Here is a 26,485-nt window from a genome sequence, read left to right as displayed (position 1 = left end):
TGGAAATTCACGAAATTCATGAAAAGGAGGGAAAAAAATAAGGCGGTGGATTCGCAGCCCCCAAAGTATCTTGGTTAGTGAGCTGTTCTCCCAATGACGACCGCCGTACCATGTTCCTGGCATCCCGTTGGCTAGGAGGGACGTCAATCTTTACCCATGGTGCTTTCTGCTTAAGACACTCAAAGGCCACCGAATCACACGCTAGCTTGTAGCGCTTTCAAACGCAGTCTGTCACAAGGTAGCAGATTATTAGGATCGTTCCATGTACAAATCGCTTCTACTTAAGAAAAATTCACATTACAAAACAATGTCCGGAACAAATTTTTTAAGTAGAGGTAACGCTGTTGTTTATTTAAAAAAAAAGAATACTGCAATATTATTTTTGAGATTTATGTAGGCAATTTGATACAGCCGTTTGTTTTTGTACAGTTCTGTATAAGTTAAGTTGCGTTGTCCAACTACAAAGTTATTACACTTAAAACTAATTCATTTTCCTTTCACTGTTTTTTTCATTTATTTTTTTTTTAAATAAAAATGCAATTAACATTTTTGGGCAATTGAAGAAATTCATGGCTACTTGCCACACGAGTGAAACTCATCAATTAAGTTAATAATGTTATTTTCCCATTTCTGAAAATGTATCAGATGCACAGATCCACACAGTAATAAACAAGAGTCCTGTGGTGAATTAATGAAGTGCTTTCTTCCGTGAGTGAAAATACAAACCACGTACAAGCCCTTTAAGCGCCACCCCTGGTTGTCTTTATGCTTATTAATTTTTCCTGTTCTATTCATTTTCCCAGTCAAGTCAAGCTGCCAAAAGCTCGTAGTGTGATCGCGAAAGGCTTACCTGTGAAAAACTCGCCAAAGTCTTGCTCCAGCTTGACGGCCTTGTCGAAGACTTTATTGGCCTGCTCGTACGTCTGCCGCTTGTTCATTTCCCTGGACGGCGCACGAAGGGAGTTAAGCGATGTAGGAAGGACGCCGGCGTTAGACGCCGCCGTTACAAGGCGTGACTTACATGAGGGCTTCGATGGATTTTGGTTTAATAAAGATGGCGATCGGGTAAAGTTGTGCTTGCTGCAGTCGCTTGATGGCGTTGCCCGACACGTCCAGAATGCAGTGCTTCCCCTGTGGACGTCAACACGGCGCACGTTTAGGCGAGCACTAATTACTAGTGAGCAGTGTTGGTGAGAAAAAGACTGCACTTGAAAGACCAATATGAGGACCACTAGTCAAGTGGTAGATGTTAACGAGCACAATTTTAAGTCCCTAGTACATTGTCGACTAGTATAGATTGAGGACAAAGCAGGTACTAGTACCGTCATTCCTGGCCTACAAAGCGCACCTGGTTATAAGCCTCACCTTGTAAAGGAAATACCATTTGGTACAGACGTGTAAAAGCCGCAAGTGCCCACATTGAAACACGAGAAATTTACAAAGAAAGACTGTACACAGATAGTTTAATGCTAGCGCCGCCGTCGCGCTAACGCTGCGCTAACAGTGCCAGTTTAAAAAAACCAAAAACAAAAACACACCAGTAAAAATCACTTGAGACATGGCAGTAACACGCTAGCGCAGCGCTAACATAGCCGGACCGGTAAAAGTCACTTCCTCGGAACATATATTCCACCGGTCTCACTCTTAACTTTTCTGCTAGAGTTCCCCCTTGCGCAGTTAGAAACAAATTAGCCGCATCACCGCATAAACTGCGGGGATGAAAGCGTGTGAAAAAATTTGCAGCTTTCTACTAGTTACGCCTACTAGTGTTGCTAGCGCAGCACTATAGCTTAATGAGGTTTATCTGTTTAGTAATTGGCTAAGAGTAGCACTTGTTGTGGAAAGAAATATTACAAAAGTAAGTCATCGTCGTCGTACTAGCATGCTGAATAGTCTTACGAGTGAGGACAAAGACAGTACAAGGATTTCCATGATCCGGACTAAATACTCCCGAGGGCTTTTCCCTTCACATTCATGCCGGTGCCAAGTACCCTTTCCGCCACAGTCCTGACAGACAGGATGCTGGTCCCGTACAGGTTCTCGTTGAACTGGCCCGCCTCGATGAACTTATTGTCTTGGATGTCTTTCTCCATTTGCTCGCGCGAGCCCACGAAGTGGTAGTCCTGGCCGTCCATCTCGTTCTCTCGCCTCGGACGAGTCGTGTCTGTTGGAAGAGAAGTCGAATCAGAATCAGAACCGGCTTGAGCGGACCAGTTGTTCGGGTTTACCGTGCGTGTCCCGACACGCTGGTCGACTTACGGGGCACGCAGGAGCCAAACTTGTGAGGGAACTCTGAGATGAGGTCGTCGTTGACCCGGTCCTTCATGGGGCCCAGGATGATGACGGGTCTTGTGTAGTGGACTGAGGTTGGAAAACCACAACAAAATGTCAAGTCTTCATCTGTATACGTTGTCAGGATATTCAGTCTCATTTACACAAGGTGAAAAAAAAAAAAAGTGAAACACTCCCTAACGTGGAGTTCATCTTATGTGGTGGGACCTCACCTCAATTTACAATTGAACAGATTTAGTTCTTGGCGTTGAGAGCAGATTCTCGATTCCAATTCTTTTAGTGGGCTGGGTCAAAAAAACTTGCACGCTTTAAATACTGTTTTCTTTCAAATTATGAACAGGCATTTTCTTACCGGCCTGTCTCAAAATTGTAAGCACTTTCTATTTGAATCCATAAATTATTTGCATATCTTTCCCAAACTATTTTTTTTTGATGTTTTGTGCATTTATGACATTTGTCCAATCTGCGTTTAGGGCTCAGTGGGCACGTGGATTTATTTTTGGCCTTTGCCACGTCTACCTTTGCCCTACGTTGCATTTCAAGGAGTATCCAACTTCTTTCCTTGTCTGACTTCCTGTACTTTGAGGTTCCATCGTCTTTCCTGCCAGTCGGCTCCCGCCACGCGGTTCTCTGGTCGGCTTCTTGTCTTCTTAATCTTCTTCCCCACTACCACCATCCTATGATGTCCCCTTAGATTTGGTAACTTCCTTCAGATGACATCCTCTCTACAAGATGGCTGCTTCTACATCTGCTCTTTTGGGTCACTTTATGTTCCTGCCACTTCCTGTTCACTCCAACCATTTCCACCTTTTTTTTTTTTGGCAAAGTCTACCACCATCTTCTCCAAGTTCCTTTCCTGGATGGCGTACTGACCCATCACTTCTTCATTAGCAGTTTCCTTCACGGACATGTCCATTACAATCTGTACCAATCAAAACTCTCTCTTTGTCGAGCTCCTTCTAGGTAACATCCTACCTGTGGGGCAGAGTCACTCACAATTCACACAACACCCTCAATTTTAATTTTCAATCTCTCAATTTTAACTTTCACTCTCTTCACTCAATCTGAACATTCTTAGCCAACTCCTCCTTTAGAGTGTATGAAATGTCTAATTTCTAACGCAAATTATCTTATCGAGACAAAAATACACATTCAACAGTTCCATAAAATGCATATCCTGTTTGATGTTTTTACCCCAAAACATAAGTGTTTATGAATTAAAGTCCGGGAACTTTGACCTAGTTTCTCTAACCCGCAAAACGACTCATTTAGTGTGGGGACCTCTGACGTCACAAATTCTGGGATGGGCTGTTTTGGAACAACGATAACCTGGCACTCTTTTGTATTCACGTCGAAGAAAAACCCATTCGTTTCGAGGATTCCTCAGTGATCAATCCGTAAAAATGATTTTTATTTTGTTGTTATTATTAGATTATTACTTATTTGTGAAAATATACCAATTTAGAGTACAGTGTCGGCTTCTGTGTGTTTTGGTGCAACAATAAACATTTTACATGCAAAGTAGTTGTCGCGTACCAAATCACTAAATACACGCCGTTTGCATAATTTCAAAACAAGACCGAAAACTTTGTATATACATTCAGGATATCGAAGCCTTTATCATTTATCAGTTTATGACTAGCTAAACCAAAAAAAGAACTTCACAAATGGTTACCAGTCGATATTTCCTCCACGATGGGTCTGACTTTCCGTGTCGGCTTCTTCGTGGCCAGCTACTTCATTTGAATTCAAACGTGTGTGCTGTCTAAATGGCTCAAACTGATAACCTTTAACGGCTTCTTAAAGCTCGTATTCCTCACAGTCTTCGTGGGACCCTTCATCGCTCCAATTATCGGAAAATTCTTCTCGATTCTTCCAGCGCAATCCTACGGGATCCCCGTTGTTGTCACAACGTCCTACGTGATCGGCTTTTTCCGCCACGTTTCCGTCCTTTTCCGGCGGATCCAGCAACGTGCGATCATTTGTCATTTCTCATCCCATCCACACGATGTTATGATAATTTGAACCTTGCCCCTAAACTTCTGGCCTTACTGCCTTTCCACTGGCTCCCCTGGACACAAAAATATGCCAACCTTTCCCCTAATCATCATGTCAACCAAACTCCCGAGCTTTTCCTGTCATAATCCCAACATCCAAAATCCCCACGTGGAATTCTTGGATCTGTGCTTCCCTCTTCTAACAATTGGTTAACCTTACATTCAAACAAGTGACAACAATACATGCAACAGAGCAAACAAGAATATTCATAAAGGCATACAGTGGACCCACACTATGACCGAGCTCCACTGTGAATAATTGAGACTCCTTACATGACTGGGGGGGAGAAAAAAAAAAAAAAAAAAAAAAAAAAAAAAATCAGGGAACAGGGGAAGATGGTTTGAGATCAGAGATCAGTTGCAAGTACAGTCATGGAAGAAATTACATATCTCAAAGCAAAACTAGATTTGCGATCATAGTCACTTTCTGACAATTTTAACCTTTTGGAATCCACCCAATGGTGTTACAATCAACATCTGCACATAAACAATTCACATTTCGGCCTTTGAAGGACAGGATTTGTCAAACCAAGAACATTAACCTTCATTTTTTTTTTTTTAAATTCAGTCTTACTACAGCTCGTAGTATTTGAATTTATGAAATCAACAAACAATTGATTGGAACAATTCCAACAGTACTCCCAACAAAATGGACTTACTTTCTTGTCGAATGACTGGCTCGTAGGAGAGGATGGTGTCTTCCTGGCCCTCTGTGATAATGAGGAAAAATATGAAAAAAATAATCGAGTTATCAGATGGCTGCTATCACACTGTGGACAAGCTTAAATGTCTTTATTCCTTCTGGGACAGATGGTGCACTCTGTTAGTTATCCATTCAGTGCTTTCATTTTCAAGCCGATAGAAATGTGCGGAGTCACTGCTGGGAGCGTTGAGCCGACCCTCCAACATTGCACGGTGTCAGTGAGGCGGAGTGAAGACGAGTGAGGAAGGCGACTCACTTGAACTGCTTTCGCTGTCGCTTGTGTTGGACGTTAGACATTCTGAAAAGGAGGAGAAGAGCAAATGTTGCAGATTAGAGGGGAAAAAAAACATCCATTGTCATCAAAACCAAAGTTTAAGGTAATTCTCATTTCATGTGGTTGCAGTATCTTAGTCCAGTGATTCTCAACATTTGGCATAAGTCACAAGTCACTTTAGAAAAATCTCACAGCACACCAAACAAAAAATTCTTTTTAAAATCGAAATAATCTTGTCTGAGCGGCACGGTATAATCACGCTGGAAAGCGTCGGCCTAACAGTTCTGAGCACCCGGGTTCAAACCTGGCCCTTTCCCTGTTGTGGAGTTTGCATGTTCTCCCCGTGCCTGCGCGGGTTTTCTCTGGGCACTCTGGTTTCCTCCCACATCCCAAAAACTTGCAACATTAATTGGACACTCTAAATTGCCTCTAGGTGCGATTGTAAGTGCGGCTGTTCCAATGTGCCCTGCGATTGGCTGGCAACCAGTTCAGGGTGTACCCTGCCTCCTGGCCGTTGAGAGCTGGGATAGGCTCCAGCTCTCCCCCGACCCTCGTGAGGATAAGCGGCTCAGAAAATGGATGGATGGATAATCTTGCCTGATTAGTGATTAGTCAGTAGTAAATGTACGCCTATTTAAGTAGTGCACAAAGCTATTCACGATTCTAAGATGCCACCAAAGTCCTGGCTAAGGAAAGCAGCAGTTGGTGTCGAGGAAGTATGTTGACACGACGCATCTTAACTGCTCTAAGATCTTTGTATGTTGAGGAGGAGCTAAATTGATCCTGAGTTGCAGAGTCCACTGGATGGCCGTTTTTTCCTCTGCTGATGCGCTCAGTTTGGCACACGATTTTTCTTTTTTACAGGATGCAAAGGCGACAGAGTGAATATCAAGTCTAGAAACCCATGTTCAAATGTCAGTTTTTCCCCTAAAAAAAAAAAAAAAAAGGTAACTTCAAAACTCCTCCCAAAATTATGACCTATAACAGAACTACGCTTATCCTCACAAGGGTCGCGGGAGCGCTGGAGCCTATCCCAGCTATCTTTAGGAAAGTGGCGGGGTACACCCTGAACTGGTTGCTAAACAAAAGTAACGTAATCATTCCTGCACGGCACAGTGGTTGGGAATCACTGGTCTAACCTGACCAGAAAAAATACAAAATAAAAATTAAAAAGAAAGCAGAAGACCTGCTGCATGTAGCAGCCATGCAAGTGTCAATATGAGGAAAGTGGTTTTCAGTTTGGGCAATAGGAAATGAAGTGCTTCCTGGTATGAGATCCCAAATGAACTGCAATCCCCTGAACAATGTGCCCGGTTGCCCGTATCATCATGGTGGAGGGGGGGGACCCCCACCCCCCCAAAAAAAAAAAGATTTGAGTGTTACTACAATGTCCACTGGGGGGAAGCAGCAGGCAGCCAATTATGCCATGTCCATGCTGCCATGGCAATGCTCAGCTCCAGTAACAAATACTATTAAGTGTGTCACCTTATTTGACACGTCTCCATTTTGTTCAGTCTCCCGCAGAAATGCAAAATATTTATTCGGCATGGATTTATTGAATATACCCAGTCCATGAACATAAGTATTGGGACACAACGACTCTCGCTTTCAATGGCACCAGCACGATTGTGGCCTAGTGCACAAATCGAGACCCAGAAATTGTGGTGCACAAATTCTAATAATGAATTTTAATCTGCGCACCCCAAACAACTCTTCCAATCAAAGGCCCAATTGAGGTCTCTAAAATGTCATCTTTTTATTTATTTGTGTCCTTTTCACTCAGAAAATTGTCACTTCGACATTTGTAAATGTCCTCTGTAATTTTTTTTTTTACCCCGAAATGATAATTCATCAATTTAAGCACGCTGCAATGTCCATGCAACAACCTTTGTGTGCAGTTTTCTGCACTGCCAATTTGAAACGTCCTGTTTTTGAATAAAGGAATGGAAACTTTTATCTGACTTATTCAAAAAATGAACAATTATTAAAATAATCGTAAGTTGTAGACCTTGTATCTTCTTGTTATCCATTTATCTATTGCAGTGACGTACGAGCTTCACTAGTTGGCAGAAGGTACACTGAATGTGTATCTACCTGTTGCATTTCATAAATCACAAAGAATGTTTTGTGTTCAACTAAAAAGAGCCACATTTTACACTAAATAAAATTGGAAATACTGATCCAACTCTAGACGCTGAGAATCCAATTTATAGGCTCTTCTGGCACATTGGTGTCCCAATACGTTTGTCCATTTACCCTTAAACGTTTGAACGTCTATACAAAGTGCATGTACACCGACGCTTTTGTGTGGTGCCCGTGTCACAGCCCCCCCCCCCCCCATCCACCACTCGGGGGACAACCACAACACTTACTCAAACTCTTTGATCCATAAAAGTCATCGCTTAACCCTGGGAAGTCCTAGGTGTCCCGACAGGTGAGAGCAGAGAACAAAAAAAACAGAAGAGAAGAGAGCAGACAGGAAGAAGAAGAGGTTAGTGATAGTCAGGGCTGAGAGGAAGAGGAGTGCTGTGTGTGTGTGTTGGAATAGTCATCGTTTTTACAAGGAGGTTGGGGGGGAAATCACAAAGTTCAGTGTACTGTACATCACTGCCTCGTGACATTCCTGTTGAGGTTCAAGTAGTATAGCAGCAGTGTTAAAAAGCCTGCTGTATGTTAGTTAGTGCGGCTGACAACCACACACGGAAGCATGTGCGCGCATGCACACACACACACACACACACAAGCACACACAGCCACCCACTCCTCTTGGAGGACACCAGAGAGGCGGTCACATGCGGCAGAGGTGGGAGAAAGTAGGTCTGGTATTAACTGCTGAATCAGACGTTACCGTGGCCCCAACAAATTTAAAGCAAGTCATTATTTGGGTTATGCGAATCCAAAGTCAAACAATCTTGCGCAGTCACAGCAACCTGTAGGTGCGCAGTTGCAGGACTGGCGTCTTGTGGTGTTGGCCTGCTTTGATGCATGAGAAGGGGGCGACAGTTGTGACGGGGCAACTCATTTCTCATTCGCCATGACAGGGGGCCCTCCTCACAATGAGGCCCCGAGCATGTGACAGTTCCTGGTCAGGAAGAACATTGCCATGCTGGAGGAATCTCCCTCATCAGCCCACCAGGCTGTGTGTGATTTTTCTTCCCTTATTTTCCAAGATCAATTGGAAGGTTTACATCGAGCCTCTTATTCCAATTCTAATCGGTTTCTTATAATATTTATATTTCTTTTGCAAAATCAATCAGTAGTATATTTTTGTCATGAACAATGATTGGATCAATATTCTTAAAAATAATAGATCAGGATTGACCAAAAACTATCAATTTTGAAACGGACCATATTTGGCCATTGGGCTTTCTGCCCCACGGCCACAATTTTCACCATCACTGTGGTTTTTTCTTTTTCTTTTTTAAAAAAAAAAAAAAAAAAGTCAGTCTCCGTATTGTCTGTTTTGTTTTATAAATTAAATGCGTAACCGACAAGAATTTATCTACAAGGGGAAACTCCCCTTGCCATTAGCATCCACAAAGAAAAGCCAAAGCAGGCATGCCAAATTAGTAGTAATATTAATCTTGCAGAAGGAATGGAGGTTTCTGAATGGTTTAATGGTCCAAAATATGGTGCAAGGTGTCTGTGTGCAAAATTTTGACATGATAGCACTGGGGAAATGCAATATCGTTTTCCCCTTAATAGTTGTCTCTCTTATCCTTCGGTTGAAAATGTTGCACGTTACCATCATTGTTTTCCACAATTTTATCGAAAATAATACTAACACCCAGATGAAATAATCTTCAGAGCTCCCTTCAATGAGTCATACTTCTTGAAAAATACTGACTTTCAAATAGAAACAGGAAAGACTTGTCAGGTCACGGAATTCAAGCCAAAGTCGAGCCTTTCCAAAAGTTTTACCCAAGCAAGTCAGCAGTCCTAAAATTGTCCCACCTCTGCCATGCGGTCCACCTCTGTGAAAGGGAGGGATGAGAGCAAAGTGTCCATGGAGGTGAGGGAGGAAGGAAGGATGAAGAGAGAACTTAAGTGTGAAAAGAGGAAAAGAAAGGATGAAAGCGACATGACCCTTCCCCCTTTCCCCCACCCGACCCCCCAGCCCCTTGTTTTCTTCACACAGCTGGTACTCACGTTCAGACTCCACCAACTCCTGCACAATATTCTCCTTGCTCTTGTAAAACGGGAACTTTCGCGACAGGTTGAAGCTTTTTTTGCGCTTTACTTTGACTGGCTGCTTTGCCGGCGAAGGAGGCGTGGGGGAGGAAGGGAGGCGGGGAGGGGTGGGGGAGATGAGAGGGCAAACAAAAAAAAAACCAAAAAACAGAATGGATTTCAATGACGGTACTCAACACTCATGCAAAACAATAAAATGGAATGTTTGGCAAACATCAAATCATAACAATGAAAATGGCAATGTAACGGGTGGAAATGAAAAAGCGTATTCATGTACAGACAAAGGCAGCTTCTGTTTAGAAAATACACAAAAGTTCAATACATTGCTGGTAATTACAACACATTATCTAACCCATTTCTTCATATAGTGGCCATAGAAATCCCATCCGATCATTTATTATTCGTGATGCAACCAATTTGAGCTGGAAATAAGGCGTAAAGTGCATATTGGTTCCTGGCCGAAACCCGTGGCACGCTTCTCTGGACAAAACTCGGAGCGGCCACCGACGACAAGGTGGCGTGTTCTGTCGGTGAACCAACAGAACCACGCAAAGTTAGGTTGACGTGCACAGCACGTTAGCAATGGCATCCAAAAGACATTCATGGACTACTGATGCGGCCGACGGAGAGCGCTATCATATTAAAAAACTAATTTAAAAAAGTGTGTTCCTTCTATGATTATTAATCAGACTTGATTTGAGAGAAAACTGAAAAATAGCCGGGGGGTGTTCTGGGGGCTGCAAGGATTATCAAAGGATGATCACCAATTTTAACGTGCAAGTTTTATAAATTGTATTCGGACTGAAATATATCTAGTACATCTATAAATAAATGCGATTCTGTTTTCAAAATTTACACAATACGATTGTTCATTATTTAGGTGCATACCTTTACCCCAAAAAATGACAAATTCAAATTCAACTAACTTGAATTCAGATTTGCATCATGGCATGCAAGCGTGCTTTCATAACGTGTATATCGGAACCATTGAAAAACATTTTAATTTGATTTCGGAAAATGATTAAAACGCATGAGTTTGACAACAATTATTAACGTCATGTGTCGTTATCAGTAAATAAGACATTTTTACAAGGGTTAGGTTTTTTTTTTTTTTTTTAATCAATGCAATTTAAAGACGTAATTCCGCCTATAAGTGGAAAAATCACATCTGATTCTTTGAAGTGTTAATATTAATTTATGCAACTGCAATGCCTTGCTCGTAGTGAGGTTAGTACTGTACACAGTCATTGCCATAACTACAATTTAACTAATTACTAGAATATTTTCTTTTTACTGCTTTTTGGCCCTGGTTTCCCTTGGTTTCGGTTTTAGCCAAGAACATTCATTTCGGTGCATCACTGTTTATTACGTTTGCCATTCTTGAGCTTGCTGGAATGGGAGAGAAACCACACATATCCAACCCCGACTCAAAAAAAAAAAAATACAATAAAAAAATAGCTGGTATACATGTTCAGCCATTAAAATTGCATTGCCAAAGACATTCTCAACAGTTCAGATGGGTCAACAATTTGTACCAAAAAAAAAAAAAAACCAGGACAGAGCAATAGTATCAATTTTTGAAAAAATATTCAATTTAAAATTGTACATAGGAGAAGGCACTATTAGTGAAGTGCTAAATGATGCACAGCTCAAAATCAAATCCTACTCAGTACACTTTGTCCTCGCCAATAAGACAACTTTGGCATGCAATTAGTATGAATGACATACTAGTAAAACAATATTTACAAGATTTTTTTTTTTTTTTTTTCAGCCAATTTTAGCCTCTTGCTGAACTGTACTTTATTCATAAAGCACGTAAAAATCTCCCACAAGTGTAACAATCTACTGCACATAGGTTTGAACAAAAGTAGTTCGCAATTAACCTTTACAACTAGGCTTCCCGAGTAACACTACTAGGCTCAACTAGTAGACCGTGTAGTAGTAGATTGTAGTGACTACAGTGTGAGTCACGTGTCGCTGTATTATGACAACATGATGGATCCTTGTGTTGGGTTTAGTAGCATTGCTACACAGCTTTTTACTCCACTTACCCTGTTCGACTCAATCATGCCGGTCCGGGCGTGGAACTTGACTGTTTTTAACCTGGCTCGCTCCTTCTTCTCCACTCTAGAAAGAATAAGTTAAAGGAAAAAAAAAATTTCTGTCACGCATTAAACATACAATGTTTCTTACCAGCTGATGATTAGCTAGAAAATTAAAGAATTTTCTGTTCAAATAAGAAAGAAAAGATGCATGTACTATATGTAACAGTCTAGAATGACACTGCCTCACGTTAAAGTGCCCCCCCCCCATTCCCCCCCCACTGGGTTGCTGTGAGACAAAGGTTTTAAAATCTTTTGTCACTCACAAATCACAAAAAGCTAGGGATATTTTTTTCGTCTTATTTTTGAGTGAACTGAAAATGCACAATAACCTGAGCCTTTATTTGACCAGTGATTGTCCTGCTCGTTCAGCACCCCTCTACAAACTAATTAATCTCTGATCAATTTCCTAAATAAATGAATACAAAATCTGCATATTCATCTCTCCTCAACACCCTCTCACTCACATATGTTGGAACAGGTTTTTGTTTTTATTTAAGTTTTTCTTTATATACCCTTCATGCATCAAGTTTAATTTTGTCTGGTTTGGATATTCATCTGCAAATGTATAATGAATTGAGATAATACAATAAACCCTGTGATTTTTGCTCTCACCTGCTACTTTAGTTAATGGTTTTGTTGTATATGTTAAAAAAAGGCTAGAGTGCAATTTTGATTCATTACATACCACACGTGATAATGTAAACAGAAAAATTATTTGCAAATCCCAAAATTCTTGCAACCGTATGTTGAGAAACATTTTTCTTAAACTATCGCATATTGTTCACAAAGTGGTGAACCTTGGCAAATCCTTACATGTAAACAAGTGACCCTTGCTGGGATGCTCCTTTTATACTCCTCACCTGTACCACTTAGGTTGCCCTGTCCAAGCTTTTATTTATTTTTTTGGTCCCAACTTCAGTGAAATGTTTGTAGAAGTAATTTCCGGCCTATAAACTGCGACTTCTTTCACACACTTTCAACCATGCAGCTTATGGGATTAATTTGTAAATTGTTTTAACGGCTGCAAGGGGACACTTGAGCGGAAAAGGTAAGAGTGATGTGGGTGGAATATATGTGCCGAGGAAGTAACTTATACCGGTATGTTTTTTTAAATTATTATTTTACAGGCACTGTTAGTGCTGCGCCAACGTTACGCTAGCGTGTTACTGCCATGATTTTTACCGTATGTATATTTTTAACCGTCCGTGTTAGCACCACGCTAGCGTGTTGCTGCTGTGTTACTGCTGCATCTCATTGATTAAGGTATGTATGTTAGTGCTGCGCTACCATGTTGCTACAGCATAGCAGCCATGGCTGTGTTTTTTTTTTTTAAAACCGATATATATATATATATATATATATATATATATATATATATATATATATATATTTTTTAAGCAGCCATGTTCGTGCTACCGTGTTGTTGCTATGTTAAGATAAGCTAAGGTATTAAAAATTTTACTGTTTTTCTTTGTAAATATCTCATGTTTCAATGTGGGCAATGCGGCTTAGGTATATAGAAAATTGTATTTCCTTTACAAATGTACTGGGTGAGGCATATAATCAGGTGCGCTCTGTAGGCCGGAAATTATAGTAGATATTTTTCACTATCACGCTTTCTTTGCGACTTTACGTTTTCAATTCTTCTTTTCAATCATTTCTTTTACAACCAAGGAGCCAACGTACCTTTTCTTGCTGGGAATGACCCCGATCTGCTCACTCTCCCCGTGAGGCGTCACCAGCCTTGCCTGCCACCACTCGTCATCAGAAGCATTGATGACATGGAGGATGTCGCCGTAGGAGAAGCTTAGCCCTTGGCTGGGCAGGCAGCTGTCCCTCGTCCGGTCATAGTCGAACAAAGCTCTACAAAGACAAAAGAATCCTTCATTTTTTGAATTCAAATCGCGTATCCGCAAATTTAAAGGTTATAATCCAGTTCGGCTATTGTTGAACTGATTTCTCACCACAATTGCTTATGTATGGATGTGATTAACGCTCACTTGAACCTCACCACATTACAAGGCCTGTGAAGGATCTAATCAGCGGTTGCAAAAATACAATGCAAGAAAACATTTGTAAAGCACACGCACCTAACAATGCTACGCTCCCGTTCAAGCTACTCTAAATGTGCCACGTCACACGACTGAAAGGGATGTATTCTATTCATACCTGCTTTACAGGTTTCTCCTCAACTTGACCAACAAGACTTTCTCCACCATTCCAAATTTGTTATACAAAACATTTAATGGACTAGTTCACAAAATTCACAAGGGGACACACGCAAGGGGAAGTGAAACAGTCAACGCCAACGGCTTGGACAATTTTCATAAACCTTCCCAAACCTAAAAGCGAGTTAAGTAAAATACAAGACTGCTGCTTAAGAATACTGTGACGGGACAACTGCCACTTTAAGAGTGATAAAGATGACCCGTAGCGGGTGTTTTGTTGCGTTTTCCAAGCTTCAAAGCTCACCTTGCGGGCTTATAGCCGCCACATTCCTGAGGCTGGGCTGCGAGGACATGCATCAGCTGGATAGCGAGACGTCTTTGACAACATTGCTGCAGTCTTAGTCAGCCACACAGGAACAGGCTAGGCCCTACTTGTCTCTCATACAAGCAACAAAGACTGGGGTGACTAAATCTAGCCGTGTTCATAGTAGGGGAGGTTTTAGTGCAGGGGGCGCACTCAAATCACCTGGGTCTAGTGGAGTTACATCACAGAGCGCTTTAACTTTGATCACCTTGACTCCGGCATGACTCAAAGGTTCCACAAGCCTGTTTGGGTTGGTTGAAGGGCTTGTATTGCGACAACCACTAAGTCTACAATTCCATGTCATACATTCAGGGGTGTCAAACTTATTTTTGTCACAGGCCATTAAGTTATGGTTTCCCTCAAAGGGCCGTTATGGGGCCGCAATATCACAACGTTATCATTTCTGATATGACTAGTTGAAACTTTGGTATAGATTTGAATAAGAATCATGAAAGTTGACACACAATTTGCCTTTGCGGGCCACATAAAATAAAGTGGCGGGCCGGACCTGGCCCACGAGACTCAAGTTTGACACCATGCAATTGGTGGACTCCAGCTGAGACGAATTTGACCATTAAATAATGACTTTGAATGTAATGGTGTCATCTACACATTGATTTTTACTAAAAACGGGTTACTATTATTTGCCTTTTTTAAGTCGCACCTACACTGAAAAAAATAAGCACACTTTTTTTACGATTCAAATTGAAAATGTTTAGTCTGGGATTCAAATGTTCTCTTTAAATCTAATTTTATTGTAACTTAAATTGGATTTCATTGATTTACAGATGTACTGTTTTATGAATGCATTGTGGCCTTAGATGGAAGAGGCAATGATAAGGCAAATTAATAAGCTTTGCCTTTAAGCGAAGTTATGGTCAGTTTAAAGTAATTTGTTTTGAAACACATAGCTGTCCCTCACTGGATATAATACTCATGCGACAAATCCAATATTATTGTCCTGACATTGCAGGCCCAGTCAATGCTAGCTTACTGGGGGTAGGAGGAACTGCTTTGTTTATATTTCTTTCAGACAAACCAGAAAGACACTGTGAAATATGTTAAAGGTAAAAGCTTGTGCCTTTTCTGAAGCTTGCATGTGTGTGAATGTGTATGACGAGTGAAACTTGCGGCTGTGCTTTTAAACTTAATTAAGCTTAATTAACAAGAGCGCTAACATTTTGGCTAACACTGGTAAAGTGTGTTCCAACATTCAAACATGCTTTGTGAAATAAAACTTTCAGGATACACTTCATGAATCACAAATTCCGACTTATTGGAAATTAAATAAAGCGTGATACAGTTAACTATGGATGGGTCAATGTCGAACCACCACCAAAAACCCACTTTCTTCTGGGCTTCTGACTCCAAAACCACTGCCTGAACAGCGTTGGGACGCAGACAAACATTTTTGTGTCGGTATTGCATGTGTTGGTTCAAGTGTCTTTTGTCCATTTCCCGTGTTTCAGATTTACAGGGAATCAAAAATGACCGCAAACATATTCAGAAATAGCCACTACCGCACAGCTGCTTTCTTCTTTACTTGCCATTTTAATACTGTGTGGTAGAATGCGGCTTCCATCCATACAAAGCAAATCACATGCAAAGTGCCTCCCCCGCGCCATGAGGAAAATTGATCGGAGAATTTGCTGACTATTCACACGTTGGCCAGTAAACTAATTCATTGTTTGTAACCTCATACATTGATGAATCAATACTTTGACTTGCACCTCCCTAACACATACCAAAGAAATACCAAATACAAGATTAAATTAATGCATAAAAATACACAAATCAATCTTAAATTTAGCTTTGAAAGTGTTAGTTTGTGAAGTGAAGAATCCGTGCGGCTGAATGCCCTCAAGTCACGGACGACGGAACCTCTTTTCAACTCAACTATAATCTACATGCATGCACTGTGGAACAGCCTGACACAAGCTTGGACTGGCTTTCCAGCACACTCTTGTGGAATGTTCTCAATGGAGAGGTGTTGTTCCTAAAACATGCAACAGCTCCGTCGCTCTTGGAGGGATTATTTTTAACTCGGAGGTGAGGATTTGTGGCGTTGCAGGGTTTCAATTTGCTTCGTCTAACCTTTACTGCCAGTCCTGTTGTGTGAAAGTAAAATATGTATGAAGGGCAGGGTTTATCATACTTTGTGGGCAACCTTACAGAAGGTCTCTGTCATTTGTTGTAATGGGCTTTGAGTACTCATCATCAAAAGGAAACTAAACTTTACTGCGAAAAACTAAATGCTGTAGGAATTAAATTTATGTTTTCAGGTGGCGACATAGTGGTAAAGCGTTGGCCTCACAGTTCTGAGGACTCGGGTACGATCCCGTCTCTATGTGCCCTGCGATTGGCTGGCTACCAGTTCAGGGTCTACCCTGTCTTCTGCCCGTTGACAGCTGGGATAGGCTCCAGCACTCCCCGCGACCCTTGTGAGGATAAGCGGCAAAGAAAATCGATGGATGGATGTTTTCAAGTTTCAAGCTGGCCGCCGCTAACCCATACCAATAGAGTAGAGTACATAAAGTGTTTGTTTGTTTTACAATAACAGTTCAACATAATTGTAATTTCATAGGTCTCTGTGACTAAAAAGCAAAACCCTGCGGCTCGGTCACTGAAATACAACTCTGAAGTTAACAAATGGGGCAATTCTTGCAATAGCCTCTCAAATATCCTCACTCTCTCCTTTACTTAACGCAGCAGTATGTGTGGCGGGCCAAAATACTTCCCAATAAGAACACCAGGGGTCGTAATGAGGTCACCCGGTGGCAGGTATTTTTTCCAGGCAATTGTAAAAAAAAAAAAAAAAAAAAAAGATCACAGATCCAATCACAAGATGGAGCAATGTGTCTATTTACATGACTTGCTCTTTTATTGTATATACTTGTGTACTGTATGACGTTCATTCTATATACATTAGTACTGTATCCAGAGTACTCTTATCTTCAAACTTATTCTCTCGCATTATAGACAAAAGTTCAAAGATAGGGGATATTCAAATATATGAAAAATGACAGAAATAATGGTTAGTAAGCTATTGTAATTACATTATTATTATTATTGCAATTAAATTACTTCAATGTATACTGTTAATGACATGTCTACGCTAGCTCAATGTCCCGGACATACAGGCAGGTGTTGCCCAGAGTTTGCGTCCATTTGACGTTTCCGTTGTTATCGTTCAAACCAATCAGCATAAAGTTTAGAGCCAAAGAGTGTCTGCTCTTAATAGTATGTAGAGCTTACCACCCCCCCAGTTCACATCAGGCCCTCTGAGGTTCATTATCAAAGGTTACCGTTATTTTGGCTAAGTCGCGAGTGCGGCCTCCCTCTTTACCTGACATAGATGGAGCGTTTCTCACTGGTGCGCAGGGAACCGGATCCTGAGCTCATGCTGCTGTTCATCATCTGCTCCCTCAGGTCGTGGATCTTGGACTCAAAGCGGCTGTACTCTGAAGAAAAAGAAAAAAAAAGTGATGTCAGCCAAAACTCTCCTGAAAGTAGTTCCTCAACCATGATGTGTTTTAGTTTTCGTGGAATGATAATATGAATATAACATACGTAAAACACACACACATACACACCTTGTCAGCCGACTCGGGAAAAGTGCGACAGCAAAAAAAAAAAAATAAAAAAAAATAAAAATAAATTGGAAAACAATTATTTAGGGAAAAAAAGGGATAGCTGTTTGTCTATATTGTTGCTGTCTTGCAAAAACCTTGTATGCCCAAATTTGTTCAATTTCAAAATCTTTTTCACAAATTAATAATATTGGTCATTGCCCACATGAGTCTTAATTTAACACAGTCCATAAAGGGTATGTTTTGATTATTCAAAGTAATGCTCTCACTGCTTTCTGAGAGTGTATGAATTTCAGATTTTAACAAATGAATTTAGTTGTCCATTGGCGAGGAATATGTCAGTCCACCTGCCATACTGAATGTCTCAGTTCTGCCTGCAAACATGGCAACCTGCGTGACACCCGGGCTGCTCAGTCATGCTCTGGCACTCCCAGAGCGCGGCGCTCTGAGTAACCCAACGGCGCATTCCAACAACTGAGTTTGTGAACGCTGTGGAGTTTACAGAACACGCTTGGATTGAATTTCCGAAGAATGTAACCAAAGTCAGATGGGATAGGCTCGAGCTTACCCCTGACCCACATGAAGAGAAGTTGCGATAGAAAATGGATGTATACCATTCACACAAAAAAAAAAAAAAAAAAGGGGGGTTTTGATCATCATATTTCCTTTGAAGGAGTTATAAATTCAGTTTTTGTGGATTCAAAATGTACTGGGTGAGGCTTACCACTGTTTTTGTGGTATGCCTTTCAGAACGGAGTGTCAAATGGAAAATTGAATGAATCCCTGTATTGAGTCCCAGAACAGATGGTTTATCACAGATCTGGCTAAAGCAAGCAGCAATGTCACATAACAGGGAATTAATCACACAAATGTTCAATAAAGGGTTTTCATCGTGTTTTCATGGAGAAAAAAAATGGGCGAGGAAGGAAGACTACAAACAACATTGAAAGGGTGGTCGTTTGTCATAAGACCACAAATTCAATTGCAGCTGAGGTAAGAAAAAAAAAAAAAAAATTGTTCCAATTTCCTACATTTCAGAACTTGGCTATGCTAGGCAGGCTTTTTTTTTTTTTTTTAAACAAAATATTTTTACATTGTCCAATTATAACTTAACATTGGACATGCAAGTAACCATTAATCTCTGTGATATCCTCACTCTCCCAACATGTAATTGTCTATTATTACACAACGACAACCTCCAATTAAAATCTATCTGAATAGTGAAAGAAAAGATTGTTTATTCTTTAATGTTGAATAAAAGTCAAATGCTGAAAAGAAAATTTAAACGTCAATTTTATATGTCACAGTTCAAACCAGTGCTGTGTATCTGGTGATTTACGCTGATCACGGGTCCTTTGAAAATAAAGTTTCATTTTTCATTTCTTCCATACTGTCTTTGTGGTATGGCAAATGGGTTAGTCCAAAAATCATTAAACAATGTCAAAAATCGGACACGGCAAAACACGAAACGTTGACTTAATACGGCTCAGTACCGCTATGACATGGGACGAGTATTTACACACACACACAATCCACTCGCAATTCTCAATGCCTATTGCTAATTTTTCATCACTATTTTAACTTCTCTCCATACCATGCGCACCAACAAGGCATTTCAAAGGGGGCACACCAGTGCGTTAGTCAAAGAAAAGATGCATTTTCACAGTGTATGCATATTTAGCCAGTGGCAAGCTACCTGCATGTCACAGTTGGAACACACACACACACACACACACACCTAGCAGGAAGTGTCATGAAGAATAAGACTTAAATACACAACGTTATCGGGGCGTAAAGAGGTGCAAGTGCTGCCAATCGGCAGCACCGCGCACGAGGAAGTACCACGGCAACGCCGACCTCCTGCCCGCCGCAGCTGCTATCAAACACTCAACTTAACTCTTTGCTTCCGCAGCAGAACGGGCGAGCTCACGCCGCATGGGGTCGTGGAGAGCCTCGCCCCTGACAGATTTACTATTTGGTGTAAAAATGTTCGGGTCAGCGGGAGGTTTTAGGGTCAGTTGCGAAATTGGAACCACAAGTATTTTTTAATTCATTAAAGACTGATGCTGAATGGCACCACCTTAGCTCACTCAATGTTCTCACTGGATGTCACTCACTATGTTACTACTACTTACTTATTGAGCACTAGTTGATTGTGTGCTACTAGTACAACTAGTGAAAAAATACTATTACTTAGTGCTTCACTAGTTAAAATGTTATTCAAACATTTACTGAAATTATGACAATGTAGGAAACTGTTACGATTCTAGCAGCCATGGGTTTAGCTTCCTTTCTCCGCTTCTTGGCGTACTTGGTTTCCGAAAACATATCCTTTTACACTAACAAAATATTTACTGTAATAACATTCTGAGGTTACAAACAATGAATTAGTTTGCTGGCCAACGTGCGAATAGTTGGTCACGCAACAGAATTACGATCATACTTGCACATATTTTGTCAATGGATTGGATAGGTTAGTAGATTACGACATACTTCAACTTTGATTTAAAATGCCACTGTATACAAAACACTTTGTAGGTGTTGACTACCAACTATCAATGTAATCAAACAACTGCCAACACTTCCTGTAGCGCTCAAAGTCCAGAGTGTGGCCAACAAGTAGACAAGAAGCAAACATCCACGCCTCTGGGGATGACATCACTGGAGTTAAACAGTGAGCAGGTGCATAAACAAAATGGAGGTCAATGAACATCCGTCCTCCCTCCTGCCGAAACCTACAGGGTATAAAAGGCACACCCCTGTTGGGGCTGTTGCCATTGCCACCCTGGTCTGAGCGACCAGAGGCACCAAGGAACGGTAACCAGACATCTGATTTCCAGAGCCCAGGCAACACATTCATTCAATACAGACTGGGGGAAGTAATGAAGTACAAATGCTTAAAAGGGATGTAACGTAAATTCCAAGATTTGTTTCAAAATACATGTTTGAAGATAATGGACCTTTCCAACCTGTCACTCACTGGTACAATATTAGCCAATCGGATAGCCGCATTGTCTTAACCCCTGGGTTGACACGCCCCTCTCGCCATATTTGTCCCATGAGCAATGCTGGCTGTCAGTAGCGTGCGCTTGGAAAAGTTAATGTTACAAATAAAATGGTCCTCGGATGCGCTTGGGGAAACGTGCAATTCTGATGAAAGATATCCTGCCAGGTTACAAGGGGCCCGGTTGATTAATTTCCCAAAGCCTAAAACACAGTTGAAGTGTCTACGATGGATTAAGGCTCGCGGAAGAGCGCATGTACAACATCAACAAACAAGGCTGTATGTTCGAAGGAAAGGGAGAAGTAACCTCTCTGAGTTTGATTTAATTATTAACCTTGAGCTCGCTCCGCCGGAGCAACTTTGCATCACAATGAATTGGGAGAAAAATCACAAATGTCTGACAGTATCACAAAGACTAACCTTGTACTACATCAGTGGAGAAAATAATCTATTCCATTTATTATGGATTTATTATTTATTAGGCTCATTGGGGATTTTCTTTCATCATTCAAATTTGGCACGACTGTTATGACTTTAGTGGTGTGTCAAAATAGCAAGACTTATTTACACTCTTAAGACTTGATCTTGTCTTAAGAGCTAAAAGAATGATTTGTGGTGAATGTATTATCTTGACCAAACTTGGAAAAAAAAAAAAAAAGTTTTTGGGTTAACAGCTAATTTCAAATGTTTTTTTTAGTCACTCAGTCCACAAACTTATGGCAATGCGATTTTTTTTATTCCGCATGTTATTTGATACTAAATGTATAAGCGCTATGCAAGTTAATAAAAGCGAGGAACTACTTTGTGTGGAGTACCCCACATCTTAACCCCTCCATGTGCCAAATTATCAAAACTGGTATTGTATATACATGTAACTGTTTGCGGGGGGAGGGGGAGAGAAATTTTTACCTTTGTCCGTACCTTTTTGAAACTAAAAACAGGAATCAAATTTATACTTCCATTTTAAATCAGGGACTTTTTTTTTTTTTTTTTTTTAAACAAGTATATCGGCTGCTACTTAAGTACAGTACGTTAGGACTTTTTCCACCTGTGTCCACTTGTCTGTCAGACACAGGAGAGTGAACAGAACAAAGCCCAGAAAAGGACTGAGGAGGGGCCACAGGAGAACGAGACCAAAAGCGACCAAATGGCGACGGGCAACCTGAACGCTGGGCTGAACGCCACCTCGCATTCCCCGCCTTCCGAAGCCATTCAACTGTGGACATTCAAGAGGAGCAGGAAGAAGAGTGAGCTACAATCAGCCCGCAAACTCCCCAGGGGAGATGGGGGAGGGAATGCTCGGCTCCTGACTATGAGTGGCTGCCAAGCCCGGCGACTAATGACAACATGAAAATACAGACTTGTCTCTGTACGATACATCAAGATCTGCAGAGGTCGGTCAAAAATTAAAAGTAGCCCTTTTGGAGAAGGAGGGGGGAAAAAAATAAGGGTTGACATTTTGCTTTTGAATGTCCACCAAGATAAAAATGGGGGAGTCACGGTACACCTGTTAAACCCACTTTATAGGTCGCCCTTTGTTGGCCCAAAACAAACAGGAAGAGTGATGGAAACAAATGTTCCTCTATCCTGCCTTGCTTTGGAGTAAAACTACAACCTGAAACTGAAAGAGCAATCGAAACACAAATAGGTTCATCCAGTACTGTATTTGAGTATTTTAAAACACACTTAAGCCTTTGAATAAGCAAATTACACACGAGCAGAATTAACAGCTAAAGTTTTTGTACTTCCACTACCACCAGGCATCGATTCTGTCAGATTTATGATAAACATATAGCAGGATAACCTTGAGCATAAAATATTGCAGTATTGCAATTCCAGTGGCGAGGTGTTCCCGAAGTACCAGACAAAACAAAAAGGTGGCGGAAATATGTTGAGAAAGAATTGATATCATACAAGACCTTCCCCAAAAATCTATATTTTTTACTTCCTACTATCTGATTTTTCAAATTGTTGCCGCGTTGTGTTACTGAAGTTAAAGTTACCGATCCGAGGCTCAGAAAATTTGTACCCCTTGGTAGCCCTCAAGTTTTGTCCTACACTGTTGTCGCGATCATGCATGTGTGACTAATGTTTTGTCCAGCGAGCGTGTCTGAGCAGCCTGGCATCTATGCGCAATCTAAACGCCGTCAATTATTCACGAGCACGTCTCCGAAACGCTGCGAGGAGAAACATGAGTCCCTTTGATTCCCGCTCAGACCTTTACAGCACTTCACACACAAGAGCTACTGTATTTTACATTTCGGCAGCGGTGGTGGGCCCGGTGGGAGGCGTAAGAGACAGCTAATAGAAACTGGGACTGTTCTGAAGCTGCGTGTCCTCATTAGTCACGCATTTTATTTTGAGGGGACAGCGGCTCGTCTTTTGATCCACTTACGCAACGCGTACGGTATACACTTGTAACATGAGTGGGTTCTGTTTGCAGGGAGTGAATCCAATGGACACACAGCCCTCTTGCCGATGACCTTGTCGAGTCTCTTTCGAAGCGACGACAGTCAACTATTATTAACAAATTCACCTAGTAATTTTTTTTTTTTTTGGACCCATTCTGTAAAGCCCCAAGATAACAAAAATTTCAATTGGAAAGTCTTAATCTCTGTCAATTTTTTTTTATCTCAACTGTTCTAAACTCTTTGTAAATCAGGGAGGAGCAAAGATTAGCCTGGGTTGTAAGCAGAAGTCACAAAGTCTTTGCCACAAGTATGTTTATTTGCTTTGTGTTTTAAAAAAAAAAAAAAATCTAATAATGGATGTCATATTACGGGTTGCAAAGGCAACATAAAACTGCATTTTCAATTCATTTTCTCTGTAAATGAAACCTTCCAGCCATTTTTTTAAAAGGGGAAAATTGTACGATGGGTTTTTAATTATATTCTGGCATTTTAGGGTCTAAGCGTGTGATATATTTACAAGCTTAAATACTACAATTGTGCCTTGACTTAAATTATTATTATTATTCCCATTAAAATGAAGTGAAGATGGATGACCATCACTGTGGATGAGCACTTAAGTAGCAGTCGAGAGGTGGGGAAAAGTTTTCACTGCAGTCGTCCACCAGGCGGGGATTTAAAGCAGAGTGGCCCAACAGAAGTCTCTCCTTAGTGCAAGATACATGAAATTGAATTTACGAGATCAAAAGCAACCAAATGGCAACGAGCAACGTTCCCTTACTTCCTTACTAGACACAGTGACAAGCCAAAAGACACACCAATAATAATAGTTTTGTGTGTGGCCTAGTGAGCAATGTCAGAAACCTGACGAGTCCTAGCCCAAAATGAGGGCATTAGAAGATCTTAACTACCCCCCGCCTTTCACTTCACTCCTGCACTGAAGGTAGTATGTAAGTTAACGCCAATTTTAGCTCATTGCATAGCAAAAAAAAAGACAAAAACGTTGCTGAACTTATGTATCAAGGTATCATTGTATAGGCAGATAATGTACCTGGAGTTTACTACTGTACACTTCTTACAGTCTCTCACATTTGACGAGCGCGACCACGTGCCTTCGCGCTTGCAAATCTGCAGTCGAGCACGAAAAATCACGCATGAAATTTGTTACGAGTAGAAAAAATAAATATTGAAAGACGTCGCTTATTTTGTGGAGTCTTGACATTAATTTACGTGTATTCACCCGGAAAGAGGAAATGCAAGTTAACCGTTCTGAGCATGTTCGGAAGTTAGGCCAAAAGCGCATGTTCGGAGCTGCTTCACGTACTCAGAGCGCATTTACGTAGAAAGTCATCTGCATCATGAGCCTTGGCAATGGAAATTCAATTACACTGAAAAAAAATCTGGGATACAACACAGGTAATGTTTCAGTATCTAACTAGAACTTGATCTAAGTTCTAACAGAGTAGTCTGTTCATTTTTTGAAATTCGAACGGTTATTTTTTCTGTGGTACAGCGTTATCTTGAAGTTGAAAACTTTTCCCCTCTACATGCTTTAGTAAGATATAGATCATCTACTGCTATCTTTCATCAATGGATTGACAATAGATACCGCCGTAAATTACGCTAGATTATAACAATACATCACGATTGCCGACAGGAATGTTTGTTATAATCTATCGCTAGTTTGCTGCCACTTACGCCGATTACGTGAATTAAATTTTCAGCATTTTCAAAACATTGCGGATACAGACTGTTTATTCCTTGAGAGGCCAGTACATTTAACTTTTCTCCAGATAAGTCTTTCAGATGAAGAATTTTTATTCATGAAAATTTTTAAATACCGTTTTATATCATGTTCTACTAATATCAGTTGAAATTGGAAATGATCATTTCTGAGTTTAATTTTTTTTAAATTTTAGTTATGTATTTGTTGACTTTATTTTTTTAATTTACAGTTATGTGATATTAATCCAATTTGTCCAAGGTTTTGATATTCTGTTCCCTAATCACACTAGCAACTTTATCCGAGAGCATGACTGACCACACCTGTACATTTTTCCAAATGTGAGTGACTGCCTCTTTGGAGCTTAAGTTTGCTGAGGTTTCCCAAAGAGGCTTACCACATTTTCCCGTTACCCACACCTACATGTTTTAGCTTAGTTACACGCGTTCCACAAGTCAATCGACACGCACATTAAATCACATTTACTTCCCCATTTCCTGCGCAGACTGTCCTTGAACACCATACCGAGGGCAGGGGGTGGATTGGTTCCTGGTGCCAAAAACCCAAAAGGAACAATGTTCCACATTCACACACCAAGCTGGGATGCCAGGGTGTTACTGGGAGAGACCTCAGGTCACGGAGGGGGCGTGGGGGTGGAGGGTGTTCAGGAAGTCAATCATTAGCAAGCACATGTCTTGCATGTTTGAAGTAGTTAAATATTGTACACAGATAAGTGGCCTTTGCAGGGTGAAACAGAGCAAAGTTTGGAGTATGTGACCAACCACATAGCTAAAGTGCTGCTGTCGGACAGTATTACAGTCAACCCTCACCCTTTTGTGAATTTTTCTGTAGAACACGATGAAAATTGTGTAACGCTCCAACAGCCTGCTCCTTCTGAGAGGCTTTAAGAGACACGAGAAAGAAAGTAAACCTCCCAGATATGCTCAAGGAACCCAAAAGTAAGGGGATAAAGTATATCTACATATAGTTTGTGTAAAGGAGGGACAAAAAAAAAGTGAGTATTGTGGGAGAATATCGTACACACTTAGTTGTAGGCAATATGGTTCGGCGAAATGTAAGAGGAGTTTAAAATTACGAATGCACCGACATCCCATTTTTGAGTTTGAGTAAATTTGGGTACTTGTCAATCCAAAGAGCATCCATAATTGATTATACCATTATAATTTGCTTTTTTTTTTTAACCAAATACAGTTCAAAAACATTGATAACTTCAGTTAACACACACACATTACTGACATCTTAACATCCGATGGCATGTTTTTCAAACAACCTTGGCACACATTTCAACGTAAGCATTTAGTTAAATTGTGTCTCTGTAGCTAGGTGGGTAGGGGGTGTTTTACGAAAAAGAAGAAAATTTCTCAACATAGCTGCAAAAATTCACAGTAAAATACACAGTAAATAAGTATACATAAATATCTTTCAGATCTTTTTTTTTTTTTAAAGGGATGGTTTGCTTTTACGGTCTATAGGAAAGTATCATGCAAAAGCTGAGAATATTTAAAGCGGTTATCTTGAGTGGATAGCACAGCATGTATATACAAGTTCATTGTGATAATGCCAAAAAGATCTGGTTTCAAGGATT

General features: G+C 40.7%; 1 protein-coding gene across 8 annotated transcripts in view; it reads right to left on the bottom strand.

Annotated features, from left to right (window-relative positions):
• Positions 1 to 26,485, bottom strand: part of dlg3 (discs, large homolog 3 (Drosophila)) — a 135,053-nt gene that overhangs the window by 3,709 nt on the left and 104,859 nt on the right. For 6 of the 8 annotated variants that reach the window (XM_061835328.1, XM_061835330.1, XM_061835332.1 and 3 more), the window contains 10 exons: positions 17,501 to 17,615; positions 13,309 to 13,485; positions 11,569 to 11,644; positions 9,476 to 9,578; positions 5,309 to 5,350; positions 5,009 to 5,059; positions 2,260 to 2,361; positions 1,992 to 2,164; positions 1,022 to 1,131; positions 851 to 942 (listed from right to left, as the gene is read on the bottom strand). In XM_061835328.1, the coding sequence (XP_061691312.1) occupies positions 851 to 942; positions 1,022 to 1,131; positions 1,992 to 2,164; positions 2,260 to 2,361; positions 5,009 to 5,059; positions 5,309 to 5,350; positions 9,476 to 9,578; positions 11,569 to 11,644; positions 13,309 to 13,485; positions 17,501 to 17,615 (1,041 nt within the window). The remainder of the gene's footprint in view (positions 1 to 850; positions 943 to 1,021; positions 1,132 to 1,991; positions 2,165 to 2,259; positions 2,362 to 5,008; positions 5,060 to 5,308; positions 5,351 to 9,475; positions 9,579 to 11,568; positions 11,645 to 13,308; positions 13,486 to 17,500; positions 17,616 to 26,485) is intronic. The other 2 variants (XM_061835329.1, XM_061835336.1) reach the window with 1 other exon arrangement.

The sequence above is a fragment of the Syngnathoides biaculeatus genome, chromosome 11, assembly GCF_019802595.1.
Source record: "Syngnathoides biaculeatus isolate LvHL_M chromosome 11, ASM1980259v1, whole genome shotgun sequence".
NCBI classification, from domain to species: domain Eukaryota; kingdom Metazoa; phylum Chordata; class Actinopteri; order Syngnathiformes; family Syngnathidae; genus Syngnathoides; species Syngnathoides biaculeatus.
Note: the sequence above shows the minus strand (reverse complement) of the source record. Positions and strands in the feature narration are given on the sequence as shown.